The 25,115-nt window shown below is 53.9% G+C and overlaps 1 protein-coding gene across 14 annotated transcripts in view; it reads left to right on the top strand.

Moving 5' to 3' along the window:
* The window catches only part of GAS7 (growth arrest specific 7), a 209,607-nt gene extending 184,532 nt beyond the window's left edge, over nt 1–25,075 (top strand). For all 14 annotated transcript variants that reach the window (XM_026005502.2, XM_072730353.1, XM_026005506.2 and 11 more), the window contains 7 exons: nt 1,711–1,785; nt 6,489–6,567; nt 12,835–12,963; nt 13,609–13,732; nt 17,442–17,521; nt 19,136–19,234; nt 20,046–25,075. In XM_026005502.2, coding sequence (XP_025861287.1) covers nt 1,711–1,785; nt 6,489–6,567; nt 12,835–12,963; nt 13,609–13,732; nt 17,442–17,521; nt 19,136–19,234; nt 20,046–20,159 — 700 coding nt within the window. In that variant the 3' untranslated portion in view covers nt 20,160–25,075. The remainder of the gene's footprint in view (nt 1–1,710; nt 1,786–6,488; nt 6,568–12,834; nt 12,964–13,608; nt 13,733–17,441; nt 17,522–19,135; nt 19,235–20,045) is intronic.
* The last annotated feature ends 40 nt before the right edge of the window (nt 25,076–25,115 follow it).

The raw sequence follows: 25,115 nt of genomic DNA, 5'->3' as shown, positions 1-25,115 counted from the left end.
CCCACCTTTCAGTTCCTCCGAGGTCTGAGACCCTGTAAGGCACACACACCTGCACACATGTATGCACCCCCCCACACGTGTGCATTACACACACACACAACTTTCCATTCTGGAGTTTCCAGGGTACGCTGGAAATATTTACAGTAAATGGCAATATATTTAACATTTTTTTAAATAACAATTTTAGTAATTTTTCAGAGTTTCAAAGCACCTCTTTTGCTTAGGCCTGTTTTCCATTTGTAGAAGCAAATCTTTATTTTACGACCCTCTAAGCTGGTACGGGGTGGAGAGGATACATCGCTGAGGTGCGAGCAAACAGTAGCACAAAGCAGGTGACCAGGTAAATGGCCGTGAAGCCAAAGTTTGAATACACCTGCGGTCTTGTATGTTCCTAAAAATGTCATGTTAGCAGATAAATGGAATCTGACCTTGGAGAACACTCTGGTCTTCTGTGAGGAGTGCAGATGTCTCCCGGGAGGCCTTTCCCAGCCGGGAGAGGTGAAGGCAGGGGCACACAAGTGGAGCCTGCTGGGCCCGGCATAGGGCAGCCAGGCCTGGTGCCTGGTGTATGCAGTTGGCAGTGAGGAGTCTTGGGGAGTGTGAAGCTAGGAGTGCTTAGACCTGCTTTTGAGGGAGATGTGTTGACCTCTGACTGGATGCTGCACCCTGGTCGCCCATCACCCTGGGGAGGGCAGTGCAATGGCAAGGAAGTGACGAAACAGGAAAGAGACTCCAGTGGGACCCAGATGCCGTCTAGAGGTGACAGTGGGAGCAGAGCCATGAATGAAGAAACACAGTTGTGGGTCTCTCAGACCAAAGCAGAAAATAATTCTTACTCAGAATGATGCCAGGGGGCTTGGTTAGGCCACCCATCGCCATCACCACACCTGGGGCCATCAGCTTCAGAGCTGCTCGGAGCAAGGCTGCAGCCCCCGGAGGGTCTCTGAGGCCTTCCTGTTTGCCAAGGGAAAGGCCGGGGGCTTCTGCGTGGTGGCTCTGGATGTCACAGCACGGTCCCTCATCCCCGCAAGGCCCAGGGCACCACTCAGGTGCTGAGCATCGCCGGAGACAACACTCTCACATGATGTGCCAGTTAATCCAGAACACTCCCCAGAGAGTTGCCTTGAAAGTGTGTCAAGGGCTCGCCTGCTGGAAGCAAAATCCAAGGCAACCTCCCTCGCTCGGGAACGGAGGCAGCCGCAGCTCTGGGCACTGCCTGGTTTCCATGGAAATACGTGTGGCCTGCAGGCCTGATGGTCGGGAGATGCTGAGGGCTGGGGGACTGTAGGGGAAGGTGATGTTCCTGCTTTGGAGGATCTACCCCTGGGGTGCAGGGGCCAGAAGGGAGGCTGCCCTGCATGTCCCTGTGGTCCATCACAGGTTATGTTCATTCATCGGAGGGCCTCCCATGTGTCCAGCCTTGGGCTAGGAGTGAGGCGAATAAGAGCACCTCTTCACAGCCCAGAAGACACATGGGGTCACCCCATTTTACAGATAAGGAGACAGAGATTCACACAAACTTGTTCACTCAGCAAGGATTTTTCTAAGCACCTGCCATGTGTTGGGTGGATGGACAAGAACCTTGAACTCTCAGAGCCTGTGGTCTAGTGGGTTCCTTTACACGGTCAGTAGGCGGCAGGGCTGTGGGTCAGACCTATGATATGATCTCGTGCCGCTGAGCTGATATGTTGGGTTTTCTCCCATTTGCAGGATAAAGATAGAAGAGGAATACGCAAAAAACTTGGCTAAGCTCTCTCAGAATTCATTGGCTGCTCAGGAGGAAGGGTGAGTGGGGAGGACGGTGACGGGAATGGGAAGGAACAGCAGACAGGATGGGGGACTTCCTTGTCCCTGAGCCCTAATCGGTGCCGTGGTCCCACATGACTGGGGAAGTCTGCATAGGCCTGGCTCCAGGTGGGCCCTCATGATTGCAGGTATGTGCGTCCATTCTCAAGGTGGGCACTTCCCCATTATCTTCTGTCTGGTGACCAAGGGCCTCCCACCAGATCCTGGTGTATGTCAGCAGCCCCTCTACCCCATACCCTGGTCACTGCACACCAGCCCCCAGACTCTCACTCCAGCTCCCGTCTCTGAGAGCAGGCTGGTAAGACCCTGGGTGGGAGAGGATTCTGTACCCGGGCCATCATTTAGAATTCTCTCTCGAAAGCCAGGCTCCCCTGCCTCTCCAGCTGCAGGGGTCCAGACCTCCTTGGGTTCAGGACCTGGCCTGGCAAGAGGATCAGCCCCACCCTCCCAACCACAGAGGGGTCCCTAGCAGTGGAAGACTAGTTTTCTCTGCTTGTCTCTCTCTCTTTTTTTTTCTTTTTAAAGATTCATTTATTTACTCACAAAAGACCCAGAGAGAGGCCAAGACACAGGCAGAGGGAGAAGCAGATTCCCTTTGGGGAGTCCGATGCAGGACTCGATCCCAGGACCCTGGGATCATGCCCTGAGCTGAAGACAGATGCTCAACCACTGAGCCACCCATGTGTCCCTTTCTGCTCATTTCTTAACATAAAACACTTGCAGCCTGCCGGTGGGAATGTAAAATGGTGCCGCCACCATGGAAAACAGTTTGGCAGGGCCTCAGAATGCTAAAGAGGATTACCGTATGACCCAGAAATTCTGCTCGTAGGCTTATACCCAAAAGAATTGAAAATAGATACTCAGATACCCGTATGGTATGCATGTGTTCATAACAAAACCATCCATGACAGCCAAAACATGCAAACAACCCAAATGGCCATCGGGGGATGGATGGACCAACAAGTTTTATATCCGTCCATGCTGGATCATAGGGATACACAATGGAATATTATTTAGCCATGAGAAAGGGATCTCAGGTCCTGATCCAGGCTACTACGTAGATGAACCTCAAAAACATTATCCTAAGTTAAAGAAGAAAAGGTTGCATGTTATAGGATTCCATTTTTATAAAATGTCCAGAATAGGAGAAACCCACAAAGACGGAACAAAGATAGGTGGTTGCTGGGTTGCCAGGGGAGCATGGAATGGAAAGAAACAGCTTCATGGGTTCAGGGTTTCCTTTTGGGGTGTGTATAGTCATCTGCTTGGGCAGCTATGATAGAGTACCACCGACTGGGCAGATTCAACGACACAGATGTCCCTTATCATGGTTCTGGAGGCTGGAAGGCCCAAGATCATGAGGCTGGAAGGGCTGGTGTCTGGCAAGAGCTCTCCTCTTCAGTTACAAGTGGCCACCATCTCCCTACGGGCTTCCCTTGGTGTGGAGAGAGCATGGGCTCTCTGGAGTCTCTTCTTATAGGGACCTGAATCCTATTGGATTGGGGCCCCACCACTTTTGACCTCATATGACCTTATTACTTCCTTAGAGGCTCCATCTCCAAATAACAGCCACCCTGGGAGGAGGTGGAGTGGGGGAGGCTTAGGGTTGCAACCTGAGTCTGGTAGAGACCCACACACTCAGCCCCTAACGGGGGGGGGGGGGGGGGGCAGGACGCACAGGTTTAGAACAAGATAGAGGCAGTGGTTGCACAATATGGTGAATGTGCCGAACACCGTGGGATTGTTCTCTTTAAATTAATTTCATGGAACGTGAGTTCTGCAGACTCAGGAGGTGGGAGCTGGAAGGTTCCCCCCGCCTCCGCCGAGGCCTTCACCCCATTGCTGCCTCCCTCTGTGTTGGAACCTCTCTTGCGAGGGGAAGTAAGGACGGAGGACGTCCTGTTGTGGGTGGTTATGGTCGTCAGAGGGCTGCGATGCTAAGTCCAAATCCGCCTGCGTGGCCTGAAGCCTCCAGGGGACGGGCTGTGCCAACCCAGCGTGGCTTTGATTCAGGCCTCTCTGCGTGGGCCGGCCGTGTGGCCAAGTGGCGGCTGCTCTGTGGTTTCTCGCTGGTACTGTGGGCCACAGGGCGGTCCCTGCAGGGCCAGGGGCTCCTCCACAGAAATGAGCTCACCCCCATGGCCCCCTTCTGCCCCCACCCCTGGGACACTGGACCCAAGATGAGAGCAGGAAGGAGGCATCAGTGGGTGGGGGAGTCGCCCCTCTGCCTGGCAAGGAGACTTTCCTGAATATCTCCGTGCCCTGCAAGCGCAGGGCTCTTCTGGAGTCTTCCGGCTTCCACCTCCTCGGCCTGGGCTGCTGCCAGGGACACTCCATCCTGCCAACATGCTCAGCATATGCTCCCAGCTGCACGAGCCAGGCCTGCACCACCGTGCCGTACACACACGCACTGACACACACGGGCCACCCAGCACACGATCACTCACGGGCCTCGGCACTGTGCACCTGCAACGCGGGCGTGAATGTGCAACCCATCGTGGCTGCCCAGGCACACACTCCTCCCGGCAGACAGGCGGGGGCTTTGGGGAGGGAGTGGGGGGGGGCGGTGAACACACGGGAAATGGGATTTGGGTCTTTGCGGGTTGGTAATTGTGACAGTAACACGCATTTTGACTCAGCTTGCCTGAGACCGTATGTTGGAATGGAAATACATCTCAGGTTTTCTTTCTTTCATTAACCTCTCCACAGATGAAAAAAAAAATCTGTCTTGGAGGGAGAGAATTTCTAAATTGCTTTTTTTTTCCCCCTAAACTGGGAGGTGGCTCTGGAGGGGCCTGGAATTCTGGGGTGGGGAAGTAGGGGGGTGGACGGGGGAGTGTGCTGCTTGCCCAGAGAGGCCCATCCGAGGGTTGCAGTGGCACCCGCCCCCCTGTGAATGCCCAGCCTGGAGGCAGTGGGTGGGGGCCGAGGACCTCATCCTGTGTGGGACCCGGGCTGCTTCCTTCCTTCCCAGGGCAGCACCCAGATGCCCTTCTCAGGCCGCCAAAGCCCTGGGCCAGTTCCACGTGCTGACCGTAGGCGCCCAGGCTCAGCAGCGCCCAGGGCCTTTCTGGCTGCCGGGCTCTGGTTTGTAGGTTCCCGTGGAGCTCAGCCTGGATTCCAGCTCCCACTCCTCCCGGCTCTCACTTTAGATCTGTGATCCTCTTGAGATAATCTGCATGTTAGGGCATCAGGCCAGGGTTCGAGATTTTTTTTTTACCTCCCCCACCACCACCCCGTGGATATGCAGTCGTCTCTGACCCTTGGTCGAAAAGACCGTGCTCTGTCCCCACCCCACCCCCAGGTGCTTGGCACCTGTCACTGGTCGCTTGCCTGTTACCTGCATGCCTGTGTCTGCACCTGGCATTCTGTTCTTGTATCCACGTGACCGCCACGACTGCTCCCACCCCCTCCACCTTCTCCCCATCCCCGGGCCCCCTGACCATCTGCCAAATCAAGGGAGAGCCCAGGCCACCCAGAGTTGCCCCAGCACTGCTTCCGGGAGCTCAGTCCTCTTCCCAACAAGACAGATGCCAACAGCTTGGAGTGCCCCGTGGCTCCCTCCGGCTCTTCCCTGATGGACTGTGCTCCCCAGCCAGGATCGCCCCAGGGGACCTTTCTGTGCTGCCGGACCCCTAGATAAAATGGGTCAGCCATTTCCCGTGAGCCAGCCTCGCAGCCAGACGGCCCTGGACTGTGACCAGAGGGACTCGTTGTATTCTGTTGGACGAGTCTCACTGCCGGTGGCCTCGCTCGAAGCCCAGGAGCCGCGCGACCTGCTGCTTTTTGACTCAGCTGTGCCACTTCGCTGGATGTTTTACGGATTCTCTGGGGAGGGAGTGGGGGGTGGGGGGTGATGGTGGCTTTTTTTGATGAGATGAAGGCATATGAACAGTCAGCCTGGGTTTATGGGCTGCATGGGGAGGTCTTGAGCAAGGACTGCATGCGTGTCGCTTTAAGCCCAGCAAGGCTCAAGGGTTCCAGGTGGTGGAGGGTGTGGGGACCACTCGTGAAGACCCCTGGGGACCTCAGGAGATTGCTTTTATTTTTGAAACCTCTCCTTTGGGCGGCAGATGATTAGGTCACGGTACTCTGCCCTTCTGGGTAGGGAATGTGTGGGCCACACCGGGTGGGGCTCTACAGCCCAGAATCAGGACTGGGGGAGCCGCGCCTCTGTGGATGGGGATCGAGAGCCTTCCCTGCTACGTGGGCATCTGTGAGCAGTCCCTCCGCCCAGGGGTCCATCTCCCCCACCACCACCACCACCATCACCTTGGAAGTCTGGCCACTGGAGGCTTGCCCGCAGGCAGGGCTGTGTGGCACCTTCTGTTTGAGAAGGGCTTCTCCCCAAAGAGGTGGCTTTCCTTCTTCCTTGAGAGGCCAGCAGGCCTTCACACTGCGCTCCCATGAACCAGGATGGGCGCCGGGAAGGCATGGGCAGGTGCCTGCTGTGCACCTGCACCCCACCTCCTTCTCCCATCTCCCCCAGTTCTCTGAGTTTCTGGATGTTTCCCCAGGTGCTGCTGCCTGCCCCCTTTGGTCCTGAGATCCTCAGCTCGGTTTGGGATGGTCCCCCTCCCCCGCTGAACCCACGTGGAAAATCCACCGTCCCCTCCAGGAGGGGCCGAAATCTCTGAGGGCAGTGCCGCTGCCTGGGTCTGACCTTCTCTCTCCTGTTACAGCTCCCTGGGAGAAGCGTGGGCCCAGGTGAAGAAGAGCCTTGCAGACGAGGCGGAAGTTCATCTCAAGTTCTCTGCCAAGGTGAGCCAGCCCTGCGGCCTCTCTGAGCTGGTCACATGCAGCCGTGTGCTGCTGAAGGGCTCGCAGGGATCTCCCCAGTGCGTCCCGTCGGCCCCTTCCATGGTCCACGGTGTGGATTCCCAGTGCAGGGCAGAGAGACAGCAAAGCAGTGGCATCAGGGGCCATGCATGTCCCTCAGGAGCTCAGAAAATAGTCAAAGCTTCATAAGTACTGGTGAATAAGTATTTATTCCCTTTGTGCATTTTTTTAAAGATTTTATTTATTTATTCATGAGAGACACACACACACACACAGAGACAGAGAGGGGCAGAGACACAGGTAGAGGGAGAAGCAGGCTCCCTGTGGGGAGCCCGATTTGGGACTCCGTCCCAGGACCCTGGGATCACACCCTGAACTGAAGGCAGATGTTTAACCACTGAGCCACCCAGGTGCCCCCACTCCTGTCTTTTGAAGCCTACTCTCTCTGGGGATCTTTCTGTTCCCAGGTGACCCTCTTCTTCCCGGCTCCCTGGCTCACATCTCCAGATTCCATCTCAGGCTCTCACCTACTCTTCAGGGGGAAAAAATAAACCCAGAGTCTAAGGGAAACAATTCACACTAAAGTGTGCACGACTGATCGGGCTGCCCACTAGCATGATTGCGTTTTAAAGGAAGAGAGATCCTTGAGAGTAGCACCATTCTTGGTGGCCTTTGTCCCGTGGGGTCTGCACTCTTCCCACTGTCACCAAGTTGGAGGGTACATTGCCTCCTTTACTACCATGTGGAGGTAGCACCTCCCAGAGGCGTCTGCTCTTCCCTGAGTTCCACACTCAGCACCCGTGGTTCCATCTGTTCTCCAGAGCTTTGCTCGTAGGCATTGCCCTTTGGGGCTTTGGGAAGTGCGCTGTTGGAGGGCAGGAATCGGGCTTCGTACGTGTCTCACCACCCTACCCCGTGACGGTCCCCCTTGCACGCAGAGGGCAGAATGAGTGGCTCAAGTGATGGGGACCCACAAAAGGGCTTTACAAAGATCTGGGGTGGGAGGAAGAAACGATGCCACTAGCAGCCCCACCCCCGGCTTTGGAAGGATGTTAGCACCCCGAAGTCAGGTTGACGCCAGCCATGAGTGAGACTTTTGGGCTCGCAACAGCACCCTTAACCCAGCCACTGAGCACTTCGCAGGAAATCTGCCAGTCCAGTGTGGGTGAGGGGGCTCCGTGAAGCGTCCTTTTTCTGCCTCGGCAGAAAGCAGTGAGTTATTTCCAAGCTGTTGATCGGGGAGTGTTCCCCTGAGGCCTCCCTTCTTATGTCCTGGCCTCCACGGAGGCAGAAGCCTCCACTGATGGGGGAGATGGGGGAGGGAGGCTGCCAGTGTGAGGTGGAGCTGGGTCTATAAGTTCTGAAAGGTCACCTGCTGGGTCCCCGGGAACCCTGCTGGCACCTGCTCCTCATCACCGAGACCCTCCAGTCTTGATTATTTATACAGTGCCCAACAGGTGACAAAATATTCTCCAAATACACACATTTTTCTCTACGTCTTTTTACCCTCACCGCCGCCACCACCTCTGCCTTCACCAGCATCGGTACTTCGAGCCACCAGGCACATCTGGTTTTCCCACACCCACTGATTTCTCTGACACCAGCCGGGTGTCCTACAATTCAGCTCAATGCTGGCGCTACCTGCCTAGAGAAGCATCTGATCCCATGGGCAAAGGGCACCGTCCCACAAGACTGTCCCCCTTGTTGCTTCCAAGTCTGGCCACACTCGTGTCTGACGTAGCAACAAATCGGGACTTCCCAGGACACCTTCCTCACATTTGATGCTTTGCTGAATGGCTCACAGAACTCGAGGAAACGTGTCCTTAGGTTTCCCGGTTTATCACAGATTAAAGGACATCGTGAAGGATACGGATGAACAGCCAAATGAAAGGTCCATAAGGCGAGGTCCAGAAGAGTCCTGAGCACGGGAGCTTCTGTCCCCATGGCATTGGGGTGTCCCACCTGCCCGGCAGGTGGATGAGGTCACCAACCCAAAAGTTCTCCAAACGCTATAATTGATGGATTTTTATAGAATTTTCATCACATAGGCGTGATGGCTTATGAACTCCATCTCTGCCCCCCTCTCCTTCCCTCCCCAGGGGATGGAGGAGAGGCTGAAAGTTTCAAGCTTCTAATCATGGTTTGGGCTTTCTGGTGACCAGCCCCCATCCTGAAGCTCTCCAGGAGACCACCGAGGTCACATCATTAGAAAGATGCTCCTGTCTCCCATGAAATGCCAAGGGATTTAGGTAGGGGTTCTGTGTCTGGGACCAGGGTCAAAGACCAAATATTAGCACCAGAGATGCTCCTAGCACCCCTATCATTTGGGGGGTTACAAAGCTTTCGGGAGTTCTAGCCGGGAGCTGGGGACCAAGGCCAAAATACACATTTGTTGAATCAAGGCATCCCAGTGTGCAAGCATTCTAGAAGGTTCCGTGAAGGGACTAACTCCTTTCCCTTGGGTTTTAACAAGCACCCGGCAGTCAGCATCTGCATTTCACACATGCTCCTGAGGAAGCAGAGGACAGGACTGAGGGAATTGGCAGCTTGCCCCCCGGGCCTTCTCTCTGGGCAGACCAGTGGCATTTAAAAATGCACAGAGCCCTGTTCTAAGGGACACTCTGTCCTCTCTCAGGGGGTCGCCAGGGGGGTGCAGGCCTCCCCCTCCAAGCACTCAGGATGTTTTCAGCCAGGTGTTGTCAAGGTAGGGCTGACTTCACCATGCAGCTGATGGAAGATCTGTGACGAATGTTCACGAAAACCGGATTTTTCTATGGGAGCTTCTCCTGCCTTCAGCCTGTGAGTGTTGGTGGCCTTCGGAGGCGACCAGGGTAGCAGCCCAATGGCTGGATGATGATTCCTCAAAAGCAAAGGGGCTCCCAGGATTTATGCATCTGCCATGGATAATAGGGCTCCCTATGGCCGAAACCCATTTTAGCATCTGCTCCACGGGGCTTGTTGAAATTCACTCTGAATGTTCTGTGTCAGGGGTAAGAGCACTTTAAGAAATGCAATTTCAGCTATGGCAATCTTTCAGGCTTTGCTATCTCCTGGCTCGAGCCACCATCCCTAGCAACAGGCTCCTGAAGAAGTAAGATTACTGTATGCAAAGGAGGATCTACCTGGCTTCAGCTGAGGAAGAGAAAATAGAAAAATTCTTTCTGATAGAAGAAAAAAAATCTAATCATGCAAGAGAGGCCGTGCATTCAGACAGAAGATTTTAGGGGGACAGTGGGAGTCCAGAGACGTGAGTTTTATATCCGTGCTCTTCCTGACCAGCTTTGTGACCTGGAGCAAGTCTTAGCAACTCTGGGCTTCCTTTTTTTTTTTTTTCATGTGTGAAATGAGGAGCTTGGACCAGATCAGTGACTTGAAGCTTATTTGATTGGTACCCCCAGGTAATAAGTTTTGCATGGGCAGCCAGAGCACACAGGTGTCCAGATCCAGATAGCCACGCACAGGTGCTCACACACATGCATAGCTAAGACCAATGTTCCACAGAGCTATACTACTTCTACCTAAAATGTACTCTGGTGTTCTCTATTTCTTTCTTTCTTTCTTTTCTTTTTTTTTTTTTTTTTTTTTTTTAGATTTTATTTATTTTCATGAGAGACAGAGAGAGAAGCAGAGACATAGGCAGAGGGAGAAGTCTCAAGATGCATGACTCAATTCCAGGACTCTGGGATCACTACCTGAGCCAAACACAGATATTCAAACACTGAGCTACCCAGGTGTCCCTGGTGTTCTCTATTTCTCATCAAAAAGCTAGTTCTGACCTAACTGACACTGAACTGATTTCACAGCTCTTAGGCCAGCTAAGGAGGTCACAAGGACAAGCATCCAGGAAGGCCTCTGTCCCTGGGCAAAGATGCTCAGGCATTAGGAACAAAGAGGACACCCAGCCAGCGTTCTCAAAGAAAAAATTAGTCTTTTATTTTATTTTAAAGATTTTATTTATTCATTCGACAGAAAGAGAGAACACACACGCACAAGCAGGGAGAGGGGCAGAGGGAGAAGCAGGCTCTCTGTGGGGAGCCCAGTATGGGTCTCGATCCCAGCACCCCGGGATCATGACCTGAGCCAAAGGTAGATGCCTAACGAACGGCCACCCAGGTACCCCTAAATAAGTCTTTTAAAAGCATTTAGAACATAGAACTATGAATCTCTATCTATGGGATTGCATGCCTGTGACAGCTAGTAGCGTTTTGTTTCCAGAAAGTCATTTGGAATCTGGGAGGCACATTTTGGTGTACTGGGCCCTTTTGTAAGTCACAGAACTGGGGGCTGGGGCCCAGGAATCCTGAAAATCCTGCATGTTGAAAAGACCCTCTGGACAGTAAGCTCCTGGGCACGTGGACGTCTGGAAATCAGCCCACTTCCTAGGCCCTTGGAAAGAGACCCGGGGTTACTGAATCGACAGGCTGAGTTAACCCTCCTAGATCCCCGATCAGGAGCAGGTCCCCCCAGCAGCTAAGCTATGCTTCTCCTCCGCCAACACCTGATGTAGGTGGGAAAGGGCCTGTGTGTTCTGGGCCGCTCTCAAGGGTGTAGCATCTTTCGGACTGCCACCAGGTGGGGGTGTTTTCCTATGCAAGTCCGCTTCTAGGGGCTTGGAAAAGTTGGAGGCATTTACAGCTGACATCAGGGAGAGGGGAGTTTGGGCATTGTTTCCTTTTTTTTTTTTTTTTTTCATGTATGAAATGAAGAGCTTGGACCAGATCAGTGACTTGAAACTTATTTGACTGGGACCCACCAGTAATAAGTTTTGCATGGGCAGCCAGGGCACATAGGTGTCCAGATCCAGATAGCCACGCACAGGTGCTCACATGCATGCAGAGCTAAGACCGATGTTCGAGAGGCTCTGGAAGGCTGAGTTGGGGGGCTTCGGGAGGCTGAATCAGAGTGCTCCAGGAGGCTTGTGCTCTGTTAGCCTTTGACAATCATCCGACAGCCAAGGCATCGACTTGTCTCCCAGGCATTGGGCACTGAGGATTTTGTCACTCTCCCTAGTAGTAAAGGGGCTCCCACTCCGCACCAGCTCTGACCAGACATTCTGGACACAGTGGGGCAAAGCCAGCTGGGCCTCTGCCCTCTGGGACCCCCCCCCCCCACACACACACACACCTGTATTTGATATAGAACTACAAACACCGAAGTCCTGAGGTCTCCAGAGAAAAAGATAATGTAGCAAGAGACCGATAAGGAGGAAGAGAGAGAAGTCGCAGAACCCCTGTTGGGAGGTCATGTTCGAATGTTGGGCTGTGCTTCCCGAAGGCGCTTCGGGGACTGGCTGAGGGACCCTGGAAGGCTGGTAGGGGGGGCCATAGGAGGCTGAGTCGAGGGTGCTCCAGGAGGCTGGGCTGGGGGCTCCAGGAGGCTGAGTCAAGGGGCTCTGAGAGGCAGAGTTGGGGGCCTCGGGAGGCTGAATCAGAGTGCTCAGGAGGCTGAGTGTGAGGGCCCAAGTCAGCTGGGCTCTGGACTGCCCACCTGGCTCTGACCATAGCAGGGCCACGTTGATCTGTAAAAGCTCTCCTTCAAAAGAGGGTGGAGTAGGGGGGAAAAGAAGCAGCATAAAAGAGAAGGAAAAAGCTTGAAAAACCCCACACCTCTCTGGCTCTCCAGATAGAGGCTGGCTCCCTCAGGGCAGGAGGGGAGGTGCACCTGTCTCCAAGCAGATCAGAGTGGGGAGCCTCCTGGGCTGGTCACCCAGACCAGTAGCTGTGATCTTCTCCCGGCCCTGGGCAGTGCCCACCATGGCTTCCTCGAGCTCTGACCTGTGTCCAGACCATCCTTGTAATCTGGGGCACCCGGCATGTGGCAGGTGTTCAGCAAATAGAACTGACCTGAGCTCACCTCACTAAAAGGCAGTCGCTGTGCTAAGTACTTGGGGACACAGAGGCGGTGGCTTGGTTTCCAAACCCCAGTTTGGAAAGTAAAGCAAAGTAAGCTGAGGACCTGAGCAAAGTCCTACGAGCAGTGGTGAGAACCTAGGGGAAGCAGGAGGCAGCTGATGAAGGGCTCGGAAAGCCTTGGACACTAAGGTATGAAACCTGGGGCCTGGCCAGCTTAAAGTGACCCCCTGACCCGAGACCTATTGGGTGGCCCCTTGTGTCTGTCTTCCTATTGGCTGGGCCAGGCTCTGTCCCCAACCCCACCCTCACCTGTAGAGTCGGGGAGAGTGCCCCCCCACCTCATCTTGCACCTGAAGTCCCCAGGTCCTGAGCGTGCCCCCCCCCCTTTCCTCGACAGCTGCACAGCGAGGTAGAGAAGCCCTTAATGAATTTCCGAGAGAACTTTAAGAAGGACATGAAGAAGTGTGACCACCACATCGCCGACCTCCGCAAGCAGCTCGCCAGCCGCTATGCCGCGGTGGAGAAGGTGAGGGGCCTGGGAGGCCAGTAGGCTGGGTGACGGCAGGGTCCGTGACCCACAGCAGAGGCATTTGTCCCCGGGTGGTGGGATTGGAGTGGCGGTGCGGGGAACAGCAGCCCCCAGCCCACATCTGAGGATCCCCCACTCCACCCCTGGGACCCTCGGGTCACTGCCAAAGGACCAGTAGGAGACCAAGTGGGGCTCCCCAGGCACAGGAAACGAGGTACCCCATGCTTTTGTGAGATGCTCAGCTGGCACGTGTGCTGGTCCATGCGGGCCCTTTATCTGGGCCTCTCTGGGCAGATTTCCTCCTGATGATTTGGTTCCCCTGGCAGAGGCCTGGAGGTTTGACCTCGCTGGGAGCTGCTAACCCCAGTGCCTTGGGAAGGGGCGCAGGACCAGGGGCGCATCCTTGGTGCCAGCCTTGGGCATCCTAAACCCTGCCAACTGTGGCCACCCCAGGGCCCATGTGGACCCAGAGTGGGGTGGCTGGTGCTGCCATCCGCTGAGCATCTGCTGGAAAGACAATGATCCATGAACACAGAGAAGTCAGGACCCCTACCCAGCAACAGGGAGGCTGGGCTGCATAACCCGAGGGGCCCCCCTGGCATGGAGTCCTGTGGGCAGCCTCCCCATGTCATTGGACCCCAGGCCCGCAAGGCTCTCACGGAGCGGCAGAGAGACCTAGAGATGAAGACCCAGCAGCTGGAAATCAAGCTGAGCAACAAGACGGAGGAAGACATCAAGAAGGCACGGAGGAAGTCCACACAGGCTGGTGAGTGCGGCCACCGGGCCCCCTACCTCTCTGGTCCTCGCCGGGGCCTCCGAGGTACAGAAAGGGCACGGCTGAGGGACACCTGGGTGGCTCGGGAGTTGAGCATCTGTCTTCTCAGGGCCTGACCCCGGTGTCCTGGGATCAAGTCCCGCATCAGTCTCCCCACAGGGAGCCTGCTTCTCTCTCTGCCTGTGTCTCTGCCTCTCTCTGTGTGTCTCATAAGTAAATGAAAAAAGAAAAAAAAGGGGGCAGGACCGTGGAGGGGGTCATGATGCTATGTCCAGGCCCTCCTGGGGGATGAGGGGGCCACCCTGGACCTCAGACCAGGAGGTTGACCAAATCCTCCATGCGTCCAGAACTCAGGGCTCCTGTCCCTGCGAGGATACTCCCAGGGCTTCCTTATGGCGAGTGGAGAGACCCCCTGCCCCACCACGGATGCCCACATTTTGTTCGGTGAAAGAACCAGATTTCAGATTCTCATACAAAGATCCCCCCACCCCCACCCTTGAGTCAGTTTCTACTTCAACCTCGTGGTTAAAAACTGTGGATGCACAAGAAAGGGGGAGAAAGGCCAATTAGAACCAGGTTAAAAAAAAATAGTCACTATTTGTTCAGGAAGTCCAAGTTGAGAGGCACGCAGGTGGCAATTTCTGGGATTAAAGCGTGTGCTGTGATTAGGGTTTGGGTCCAGTGTCCTTCTCACCCGAATTTCTGGTGAACCTAAGACAGTTAACGCGTTACAGAACGAAGCCCACCGTCTGGATGTGATCATACAGTGGTGTAGAGGTAGTCGATCACAAAGCAGTGTGACAGAAACACAACATTTGATTGAAAGATCTGTAATGCATAGTGATAACCAGATCCAGAAATAGAAGGCATAATATACTTATCCCGGGGGATTGGGAAGGCAAACCCAGGACGGGAAGAGGCTGTTTCAATTAGCTCAATTTATTAAATTATTTTAACAATACAATTTTATCGCTGCCTGGCAAAAAAAAAAATGTGACCAGCACCTAAGAATATAAAAATCCAATTCACTAAATAGACGCACCACCAACACTTCCTAGTGTTTGAACTTTTTAAAATGTTTCTTGATATTTAAATTTATACACAGTAGGTCATTTTCCGTTCCATGTCCTGAACTCACTTTTTTAAAAAATTTTTTTAAATATTTTATTTACTTATTGGGGAGAGAGAGCAAGAGAGCAAGAGAGCAGGGGCAGAGGGAGAGGGAGAAGCAGGATCCCTGCTGAGCAGGGAGTCTGATGTGGGACTTGATCCCAGGACCCCGGGATCATGACCTGAGCCGAAGGCAGACACTTCATCGACTAAGCCACCCAGGCACCCGAATCTGAGCATTTAAAAAAAAAGACTTCTGTCACTTGTGATTTTTTTTTTTTTTCTGTGAACGGATGAACTCCTGTCCTCTCCCCTATTTCTTTTCAGGTGGCTGGTCTTGTTCTGACAGATTGATTGACAAGGATTAATTATATGTCAGGAAAATTAACCTTCCATGGTTTGACTTGCAAATATTTTTCCTAGGTTGCCATTTAGCATTTAATTTTGTTCTTATATTTCACTTGCTCACTCGCTCGCTTGTTTTCTTCTTGAATTTTTTTGCAGAACAGTCTTTTTCCCTTATAAGGTCTGGATTTTGTGACTCCCTTAGAAAGACCTTTCCTTCCTCAATATATATATTTTTAAATCACTTTTTTCCTTTAGCCTCAGGTGTAAAAAAATAAACACGTAAATACTTGACCCACCAGGAGATTATTTGAACCCACAGCACTGCTTTGGCCCTGTTCCTCGAGTTCCATTGTTTTGTGTATTCATTTACATCATATCCTAGATATTTTGCTTCACATTCATTTCTCTTGGGTTCTAGATACTTGGCTATTCCGTTTCTCGCACATTCTGGACAATCTTGCTACTTGCTCTTTCTAGTCAATTGCAGCCGAATTCAGAAGAACATTACATTTTCATGCTGGGAAGGCTCTGCTACATTTGTTCTTCTGGTCTTGCTGTTTGTGTCTTGGCTGGTTGTGTGGCCATCAGATAATACAGACTCTTATCCCTACAGTTTGGAATTCTCTTATGATGGAAGCGACTGGTCCTTGCCGTTGGTTCTAACTGAAAAATTCTTCCTTTCCGAAACCCCCTTCTGTGTACCTTGTGCCTGGCCCCATGCCTCAGAGCCTCTTGTCGAACCCTCCAGTCCTCCTGCAGCTACCTGATTTCCTGATGTCGCACAAGATCCCAAAGCATGGTCTCAAGATCGGGATCAACAAAGAGGGCTTTTTTGGGAGTTTGAGTATCATATGTTTGTAGGGTGACTTGCTGACCTCGTTGGTCAGGTGCTGTCAGGCTCCTGGTGGGAATGTGTTGGCTGTGAAGTACACACTTTCTTCTCTCCAGATCAGTCCTTCTTGGGATCAGGGACCCATTACTGAGGATGGGTCAAGAGCTCTTGGTTGTGTTCTGTTACTCGGGCTCATCTCTTGGCAACAGTGTAGTTCAGTGGAAGGTGGTGCTGAGCTGGGCCCTGGGCTACGTGGACGGGAGTCTCCCCAACTTCTTTCACTTCCATTTCAGAATACACATGATCCAGGGGATGTTAGAGGACATTGACTCCGCTGGAATTACTAGATTTAGAGTGAATCTGCTAGCTTGGGATTGGTTCTTGAGTTTTTCGCATCTTGAACAAAGGCTGTGATTCCTTCCTGTCTCTGGAGCCCAGTGATGATCAGAAAACCACATTGAGACTGAGCCGTGTGCCCAAGTGATGCCTCTCTAGCTGCAATGTGCACGGGGTTCCCCCGAGGATCTTGGGAAAATGCAGTTTCCGATTCAGTAGGTCTTTGGTGTGCCCTGGGATCTGCGTTTCTGGCAAGTTCCCAGGGCATACTGAGGCTGCAGGGCCAGGCATTGCATTCTGGGCAATAAGGTTCTGGGTGCTGATATGCTTAGTAATGCTTGCAAATATCCCACGGCTTATTTTCCTTCTAATTACAAAATATTTCGAATGTACCTGCCTTTCCAGAAAATAACCTACCAAGCATCAAGATTGCAGAGTTAGGGTTGTTTCGCCCGTCTCTTTTAGGAAATAAAATGCTGTGGGAGGAGCTTATTTCTTCCCACCCATCCTCTCTTTCCAAAGTGACCACCGTCCCAGAATTGGTGTGTAGCGTGCCGGTGCATCTTCATACTATTACTGTACAGGAGTGAGCCACAGACTATCAGGCACATTATTTTGTGTTTCAGAATTATATTCTGGTGCATGTACACACACACACACACACACATACACACACACACACACACACACACACATGATTTGCAGACTTCTCTTCTTTCACTCTTAGCTACTTCCAGGTTGCTTGTGACACATGTTTAACCAAGAAGGACTCTCCAGTGTCAAATGAGAAGCCATCTTTAGAGAGGAAAGCATCTCTTGGGTTTGTGGTAGGATTTGGGGGGGTCCTAGGAGCACACACACACACAGATACTGGAAACCCTCATCCTGAGTTCTTAGTATCTGGGGTCGAGCTCATGATGCAGGGTTGCCCCTTCATTTGCTCTGCTTCCCATCTCTCCACATTCCAGTGGCTTCCATGACCCAGGGAAAGGAGAGGGCATGGGGCACAGATGGAGGAGGGAAGCCATGGTGAGGACAGGACAGAGTGTGATGGTGGCTGATGGTCTTTTCCAGGAGATGACCTCATGCGCTGTGTGGACCTCTACAACCAAGCCCAGTCCAAATGGTTTGAAGAGATGGTGACCACCACATTGGTGAGTGAGCAGAGATGTGTAAGCTTGTCCATTCAGGGAGTGGTGCTTGGGAGTCCCAGGGGGATGCTGGTGGGCATGCGGATGATGGTGGAATGGAGGTGGCCATAGAGGTGGTCATTAGATCCTCTCCACTGCCTCAGAGCCAAGACCTCGACTCTGGGCCAGTCTATGTGAATTCAGATCCTACTTTGGCACTCCCTAGCTGCATGAACACAGGCAAGGGTTGGGTCTTACCGTACCCTCCTTGGCTGTTCCCTAAGGGGTCAGGCTCTCACCCAGGGATGCCCTCAACCAAATGTACAGTGGTGCCTTTAGGAAAGACAGCCAAGTTTCAGGAAGAGTGACCCTCCCCACCCCAGGAAGGGTTGCCCGTCCCAGATAAGGGGGTGCATACAGAGTGAGGTTGGGGTAGCTGTTTGGGAGGATTGAGAGGGGAGGCCTCTGACCAAGGGGTACAGGGAATAGGCATCAGACCCCTTTTTTTGCCTTATATTTTTTTAAGATTTGTTTGTTTTAGAGAGAAACAGAGCACAGGAGGGAGGGGCAGAAGGAGAGGGAGAGAGAGAATCTCAAGCAGACTCCCCACTGAGCATGGAGCCTGACACGGGGCTTGATCCCACGACCCTCAGATCATGATCTGACCTGATACCAGGAGTCAGACGCTCAACCACTCAACCAGGCACCCCCTGAGTATCTCTTATGAGGGGACGGCATCTCCTCCTCAGCACCCGTTGGGGTGGATGGTGAAGTGTGGTTGGCACTGGGGCCGTTGGGTTGGATGAGAAAGGAGGCCTGGCACCAGGTATCTCCTGCATTGTCCCACTGCCCAAAGCTACCGTCGTCCATCCGGCGCAGGACAGACTAACGCTCTGCGTGTCCAGGTGTCAGCCCACCAGAGCAGATTAGAAGCCTCCCCCAGGGACAGTGACCTAGTCTTCCTCCCGGTTAATCTCCTAATTAAGCCCCCTGCTTTACCCTCCTTCCCGGTTAATCACCTAGGCAGTGACCTAGTTGTGCGCAGAATAGTAGTCTGATCCCCTAAATTCCAAAGATGCAGAACCATCTAGAAACCAAAGGACAAACCCTTCCTCTTCCATTTGACAACGGCTGTCCGACTCCCAGCCCCCCTGCCTCCCCTGGCCTGGTCTGTCTTCTGCACGTCAGCACTGGATGGCCAGAGGAGAGGAGGCTGCTCGGCAAGGCCCAGGAACAAGGCCCCAAGAGACTGAAGCACAGAATCTCGGCATGTGACCCATTTGTCCACCCCATAGGGGAACCAAGGCTGGGGCTCCCTGGTGCAGACCCAGAAGCCTGGTTGGAACCCCATTCCTCCCACAATGCCCCGTGCTCTGGACAAGTGAGGTTACAGATAAGGGCCTCTCTCTTAAAATTACTGTGGACAGTTAAGTAACGCTGTGAAGCTCCCAGCACCCACCCCACCGTGCGGCCCGGCAGGGCAGGATTCGGGACGCAGCAGCTGCTGTCACCGCCTCCACCTCCCTCCTGGGCGGCGGCTCCAAGCAGGCGGCCGGGGACTGGTGTTCCGTGTTCGGGGTGGGCTGGTCCCCGAGGTGAGGGCGGGCGCTCAGGGCTGTCTGGCCTCCTCCTGGGCAGGAGCTGGAGCGGCTGGAGGTGGAGAGGGTGGAGATGATCCGGCAGCACCTGTGCCAGTACACTCAGCTGCGGCACGAGACGGACATGTTCAACCAAAGCGTGAGTCCCCCGCCCCTGGCTGAGGCCAGGAGGACCTCCCACCCCCCCACCCCCACCCCCACCCTGGAGAGGAGCCGGGCCTGAGGGGAGCTCCCTGGGGCGGGCGCGGCCGGCTGAGGAGCGCTTCCAAATGAATCTGTCCTGAAGGTGGCCAGTGGCACCCGGGCCTGGGGGCCACCTCTTGGGATGGGCTCACGCACCGGCCTGGACACGTGTGAGTCTATCCCACGTGCGCGAGGTAGAGACGCGCCTGAGACAGACGCGCGCAGCATAGAGATGGCATGCGTGGCAGAGAGGCGCCCGAGGTAGAGGCGCTAGGTAGAGACTGACGTCAGCTGTCACCCCGAGGAGAAAGAAGGTCATGACAGTTAAAATAGCTGAAGACCTTATCACCTCCCCTGGCAAATTTCTTACCAAAGAAATAAATACATAATCCAGAAATACTCAAATTCTCTGACGCTCAAATTCCGTTGGCTCTGTTCTTGGGTGGTAAAGGTGGGGACAGATGCAGGAGGAGGAGGAGGAGGAGGCCCTGGACCCGGAGCCGAGCTCCACCCTGCCCCGTCATGCAGGCCTGCAGGCTGGAGGGCAGAGTGCCTGGAGGGTGTCACAAAGTGGGGGCAAGAGCCCAGGCTCCCCACTCTTGCAGCCCTGCGCCAGGCTGAACCTCCCAGGCACCTCCCTTGGAGCCCCACAGCCCCTCTAGAGAGGCTGCCAGGACAGGCCAGAAGGTGTGAGCCACAGGACTCGAAGGTGTTGTCCCTGGCACACCTGCCACTTCTGACTATGTCCCCTTCTCCGTCCCTTGCAGACAGTCGAGCCTGTGGACCAACTGCTTCGAAAAGTGGACCCAGCCAAAGACAGGGAGCTGTGGGTCAGAGAGCACAAGACAGGCAACATCCGCCCTGTGGACATGGAGATTTAGGCTGGCACACACGGCCCCGGGGGTCCTGCTGCAGAGAGGGGTCTGGGGTCCCACGGAGAGGCGGTGGCAGTGCGCACTGTGGGGCCCGCTGCCGAGCGCAGCCGCCCTCCCACCCACTGTCCTGGTCCTGGGCCACTGAGCTGGTGATTCCAGAAGGGCGGCCCTGCCAGGAGCTGCCCACATTCCCAGGCCAAGAAGACGGATCCACAGCCCTGCCCTGTCTCCGAGGCCGTCGCCCCCACCCCGACTCCTGTGTTCTGCTTCCTGCTCCCAGGACAGACTGAGGCTGGAACTGGGTGTGGTCCCTGCTGAGCACCCTAGGGGTCACCTCCCCACCCAGAGCCAGCTGTGTCACACACTTGTGCCCCTGGAAGCCCCAAGGCCTGTCTTCTAGCCCCTGGTGTCCCAGGCTTTGGAGGGTCATGGCAGAAAGGTCCCTGTCTTCAACCAAGTATCAGGATCAGAATCATGGATAGAAGGCACCGTTCAGCTCCCCAGCCCACACCCAGAATTCTTTGCAGCCCACCCTCTTTATTTTCTTCCCCTTATGTTCTGAGAGCCCAAATCTGGGCTCTTCTTTGCCACTTTCCATCATCTGGGAGTCTTGGGAATAAGGCCTGGCTCCTCTCTTGGCCCAGACCGACCCTGCCTGGAGAGGTCAGGATGGAACTACCTCATTCACATCAGCCCCAAGTCAGAGTATTGAGTCGCTTTTCCTATTAGGTCAGGCATCTTCAGTAAAGTCTCCGGGCTGGAAACCCCAATCCACCCAACCCTCAACTGCTTCCTCAGGGAAGCTCCCTCCTGCCCCCCCTGCCCACTCCCGGGCTCTTCTCAGGGCCCTGTGTCAGCGCCCTGTGGAAGACGGGTTGGGGTTTGTCCCTCCCCAGATGTGGCTTGCTTTCCCTGGTGGGCACCAAACAGGCATGGCATATTCTCACGGCCACAGTGGGTTGTCACCCTACAGGCAGTGTCCTGCCACCTTGGTCTCAGCTCCTGCACGTTCCAAAGCCCTGCACGGAGCCCTGCTTGATGTTAATATCATCTTCCCCCCTACCCCCATCTCCCAGATCCCCACAAAATCCGGTGACTTGGGAAGCTTTCAGCACGCCGTTGGGTCCTCACTCATCACTCTCTCCCTTTATAGAAACACAGCAAACACATTCTCCATCACATCTAAGCCCTGAGCATCACCATGAGGGGACCAGAAGAAGAAATCTCCCCCCGCCCTGCCCCGCAGCTTCACCACCACCCCAGAGGTGGTCACGTAGCCAGCAAGGGGCAGATTCTAGCCCAGAACCCACACCCTGAGAACCCATCCTTCTTAACTCCTCTTTCCCTTTGATTACTTGGATGTGCAGGGTCCATATACCCCCTACTAGGGCAGGATCCTAAGAGCATGACTCCCGGGGTCCTTCAGTCTTCATGCTGGGAATTGCCTCACTCATCTTGAGTCCTTGGGCACCTCTTTCATTGAGTCAGAATTATGTCCTCACAGTTTAGAGTACAAAGATGCTGAATATCCTAGAGTGAGCCAAACTGCCCCCTGTCCTACTAAAACACCCTAACCAAAAAAGGTCCACGTGAAGGCCTTTGCCGACACGAAAGCCATGAGGGTGGATCTGTCCCCGGCAGGGAGGACCACTCCTTCCAGATCTGGGGCTGGGCTGTGACACCAGCTACCAATCTTAGGATATTATTTTTTGTTTTCTCTAGGAAAAATGGGTGCTAGTAGTAATTGCCTTGTGGCTTAGTGAACTCATTTGTGGGTGATTTTCAAATGTTCAAAGCCAATAGCCTTGTTACTAACAGATATTTTGAGTGTGATATGGCTCATGGGTTTTGTTTTCTCCCTCCCATCTGAGGATTCCTGAGTCTTCTGGTCCTCCCTGGGAGACAGAGGGGGGCTCTCTTGCCTCTTCCAGCCCATTTTCTGAGGGTACTCCCCACCCCCACCCCACTGTCCTTAATTTGGTCTCATTAGCCTTCACAAATTTCATTTCTTTTTTTTTTTTTTTCCTGTGCTCCTTCATTCACTTCTTATTGGGGTTAGTGACTGAAGCAAACCGAAACAGTGTCCGCACTCCCAAACGGGGGGTTTGTTTCTCTTCCCTTTGTGAAGACCAGTCAATTCCTAGATTAGCGGGTGGGTACGTAAGAACCTTGGCTGAGCCAAGGTCCCTTCTTGGAAACACAAGCCATAAACTTCAAAGGACATCAAAGACTTTGGCTTGTTAAAGTGATTTTACTTCCAGCCATGAGTGGCCTCGACAGGGAGAGTCGAAACAGGATTCTGCAGACCCACTGGTGATTATGGAGGTAGTTTGGAAAGCACTTTACAGGTGTTAAGTTGGGGGCATCGATCAGTTTATTCCCCAAATCCCACCCCGCCAGGACCTACTGCCTTGTTTTTCCAGATTTCTGGAGGTCATTGGACCTACGCTATTGGAGTTTATTGACGTCCAGTGACACCCACCCTTTGGAAGGATACGGTTCTGTGAATTTTGACAGACCTCGTCTTAACGACCAGCCACCAAAACCACAATATTTCTATCACTCCCAAAAATTCCCTCTGACTCCTTTATAGCCGGTCTACACCTGCTTCCTTTCCTGCACCCTGGCAACCACTGATGGATTATCTGACCCTGCCGTTTGCCCTTTCTAGAATGCCATACAAAAGGAGTCCCCGATGCAGCCCTCGAGTCTGGCTGCTTTCCCTCGGCTTCACACTTTGGGGTCATGCACATCGTGTGTGTGTCACTAGCTTGTTCCTTCGTCTCGCAGAACCGCACTATGTTGCATGAGTCCTCGCTTGGGGAAATGCTCTGTTGGGCCTGGAGGCTCCTGGCCCAAGGGTCTTCAGCTTGTTTGCACGGCTTCTTCCTCCGCCTCCCAAGGCGCCTCCAAACGCCAGCTGTGCCCACGGTAGTCCTTGGAGCTCACACTTGGCCTTTGTGGCTCATTTCAGGGTTTTGTGCAGAAAGGGGCCAGGGGTTGGGGAGGGGTGCCTCCCACTTAAGCTGCAGCCTGAGGTTTGCACCTCAGCTGGTAAGCCCACGCAGTCCTGGGGCCCCTCCCTTCGGCTCACAAAGCCTCCAGCTTCTACTGAGCATTGGGTGTGGGAGGTGAATGGACAAATGGCCGGTAAAAATGCAGGGGGCGACCTCGGGCTGGCCATGACCTTCCCCTGGATGTCTGTTGCCTTGGCTGCAGGCTGCAGGTGTGCGTTCTGGTCTCCCCAGCCTCCTCCAGCTACTGCACTCCCTCCACCTCCCCTTCTTGCTCCGGTTCTGTATCCCACACCATCATGCTTGAGCCCCATCTGTGTGATTGTGCATGGTAGTGTCTGAAATCCTCACGAGAGGGATACCCTGGCACTTCTTTTGTGTGTAGACCCAAATGGAGCCGAAATGAAGAGTTTCCTGAGCTGTTGAGAATGAGGTAGTTCCTCCTCGGGCCCAGAAGGGCGCACTCATAAGTCATTACCTTTGGGGTCTCATCCCCTGATCTTTGATCTCGTGTCCTGAGGTCTGTGTCCAAGGAGCCAGGACAAGCCTGAAGACAGAGCCTCTTCCCGTGAGCTTCCTGATACTGCTGGAGCCTTACTCCGCTGGTGGTCACACTGAGCCTGTGCCTGCTGCCCTTGGGTGGTGGCAGGTGGTGACAGAGATAGAACCCAACCCAGCTAACACTGGGCTAGCTATGGGCATGACCCCCAAGGTGATGACTCCGTCAAGCCATGTCCCGATTGTGCCCTGCTTGCTGAGAGGTGAGCCCTTGGAGGCAACCAGGCACCCCTCTACCCCCTACCCCACCAAGCAAATGGAAGATATTCCTGGATCCAGGCCAGGGAAGGTGTGAGCCATGGAGCCCAAGTCCGCCGGGGTCCCATGCTTCTTGGACGCTTCTGGGTTGAGTTTTGGCAGGTAGGGCTTGCAGGATCAGCAAGCAAAACACACAGGTGACAAGAACCCTTTAGAGGCCGGGGTGTGGCCAGGTCAGGAGCCTTTGTTGCAGGGTCCCTCTGAGGGAACTGGGTTGTGATGACCTTTGGATCTCTCCCTGTGTGCTGTTCAGGGGATGCTGACCCCTTGTGTTTGAGGGACGTCCCTAAAAGGATTGCAGTGAGAGTGCAAAGGATCTGGGCACATGGGTGTGGTCGTGGAGACGGTGTGACACAGGGACGGAGAAGAGAGGGATATGGTGCCAGGGCAAGAGCACTGGACCAGCCCCGCCCTGCTGCCTTGTTGGTCCTGTAACCCACAGTGAAGTCGCGTTCCCTCCCGGGACCTCTGTGCTCCCTCATCTGTCAAGCAGGGACGTGTCCTTCCCAGCATCACACGCAGCCGACTGGCTCCTGGGAGCTGTGGCCTCCGGCAGCCTTGCGGACCCGGGAGCAGACACTCAGAGGGACACCGGCTGTCCTCGGTGGTGACGGGGGTCCCAAATTGGCATCGCTTCCCTCCCCTGAGGAGGGAGATGAGGGTGGGGACGAGGGGGGGCGGGACCGGGGGGTTGGGGGGCAGCCCTTTCACCGACCAGCACATCAGCAAACCCTAGGACAGTGGGATTTTCTAACAAAATAAACTTGCTTATTTGGTCTGTTTTCTGTAACTTTTGCTAAATACTTTATACATTTTTAATGTTAAAAAGCTGTGTCTCCTGCCAGCATTTCTCATCCCGGTATGACTGTGTTTACTTCACATTGTATACCCTTCCACCCTCTGGCTGCCTAGATCAGTAAATAAAATTGATGTACTATAATTTATAAGTAACACTGTTGAAACTCTGATCCCTATGGAGGCTGTAACCCACCCGAATTTCTCCCTCCCCGACTCCCCCTGCCCCGACCCCTGCCACCCCTTAATAGCATTTGTGTGTATTAATGCTAAAGAATTAAATGTTTAAAGGGTTTACATTTTGAAGCCGTTTGCTATATATAATTGTTCTGCATTA

The sequence above is a fragment of the Vulpes vulpes genome, chromosome 12 (assembly GCF_048418805.1).
Source record: "Vulpes vulpes isolate BD-2025 chromosome 12, VulVul3, whole genome shotgun sequence".
Lineage (NCBI taxonomy): Eukaryota > Metazoa > Chordata > Mammalia > Carnivora > Canidae > Vulpes > Vulpes vulpes.
This window is presented reverse-complemented; position numbering and strand designations above follow the sequence as displayed.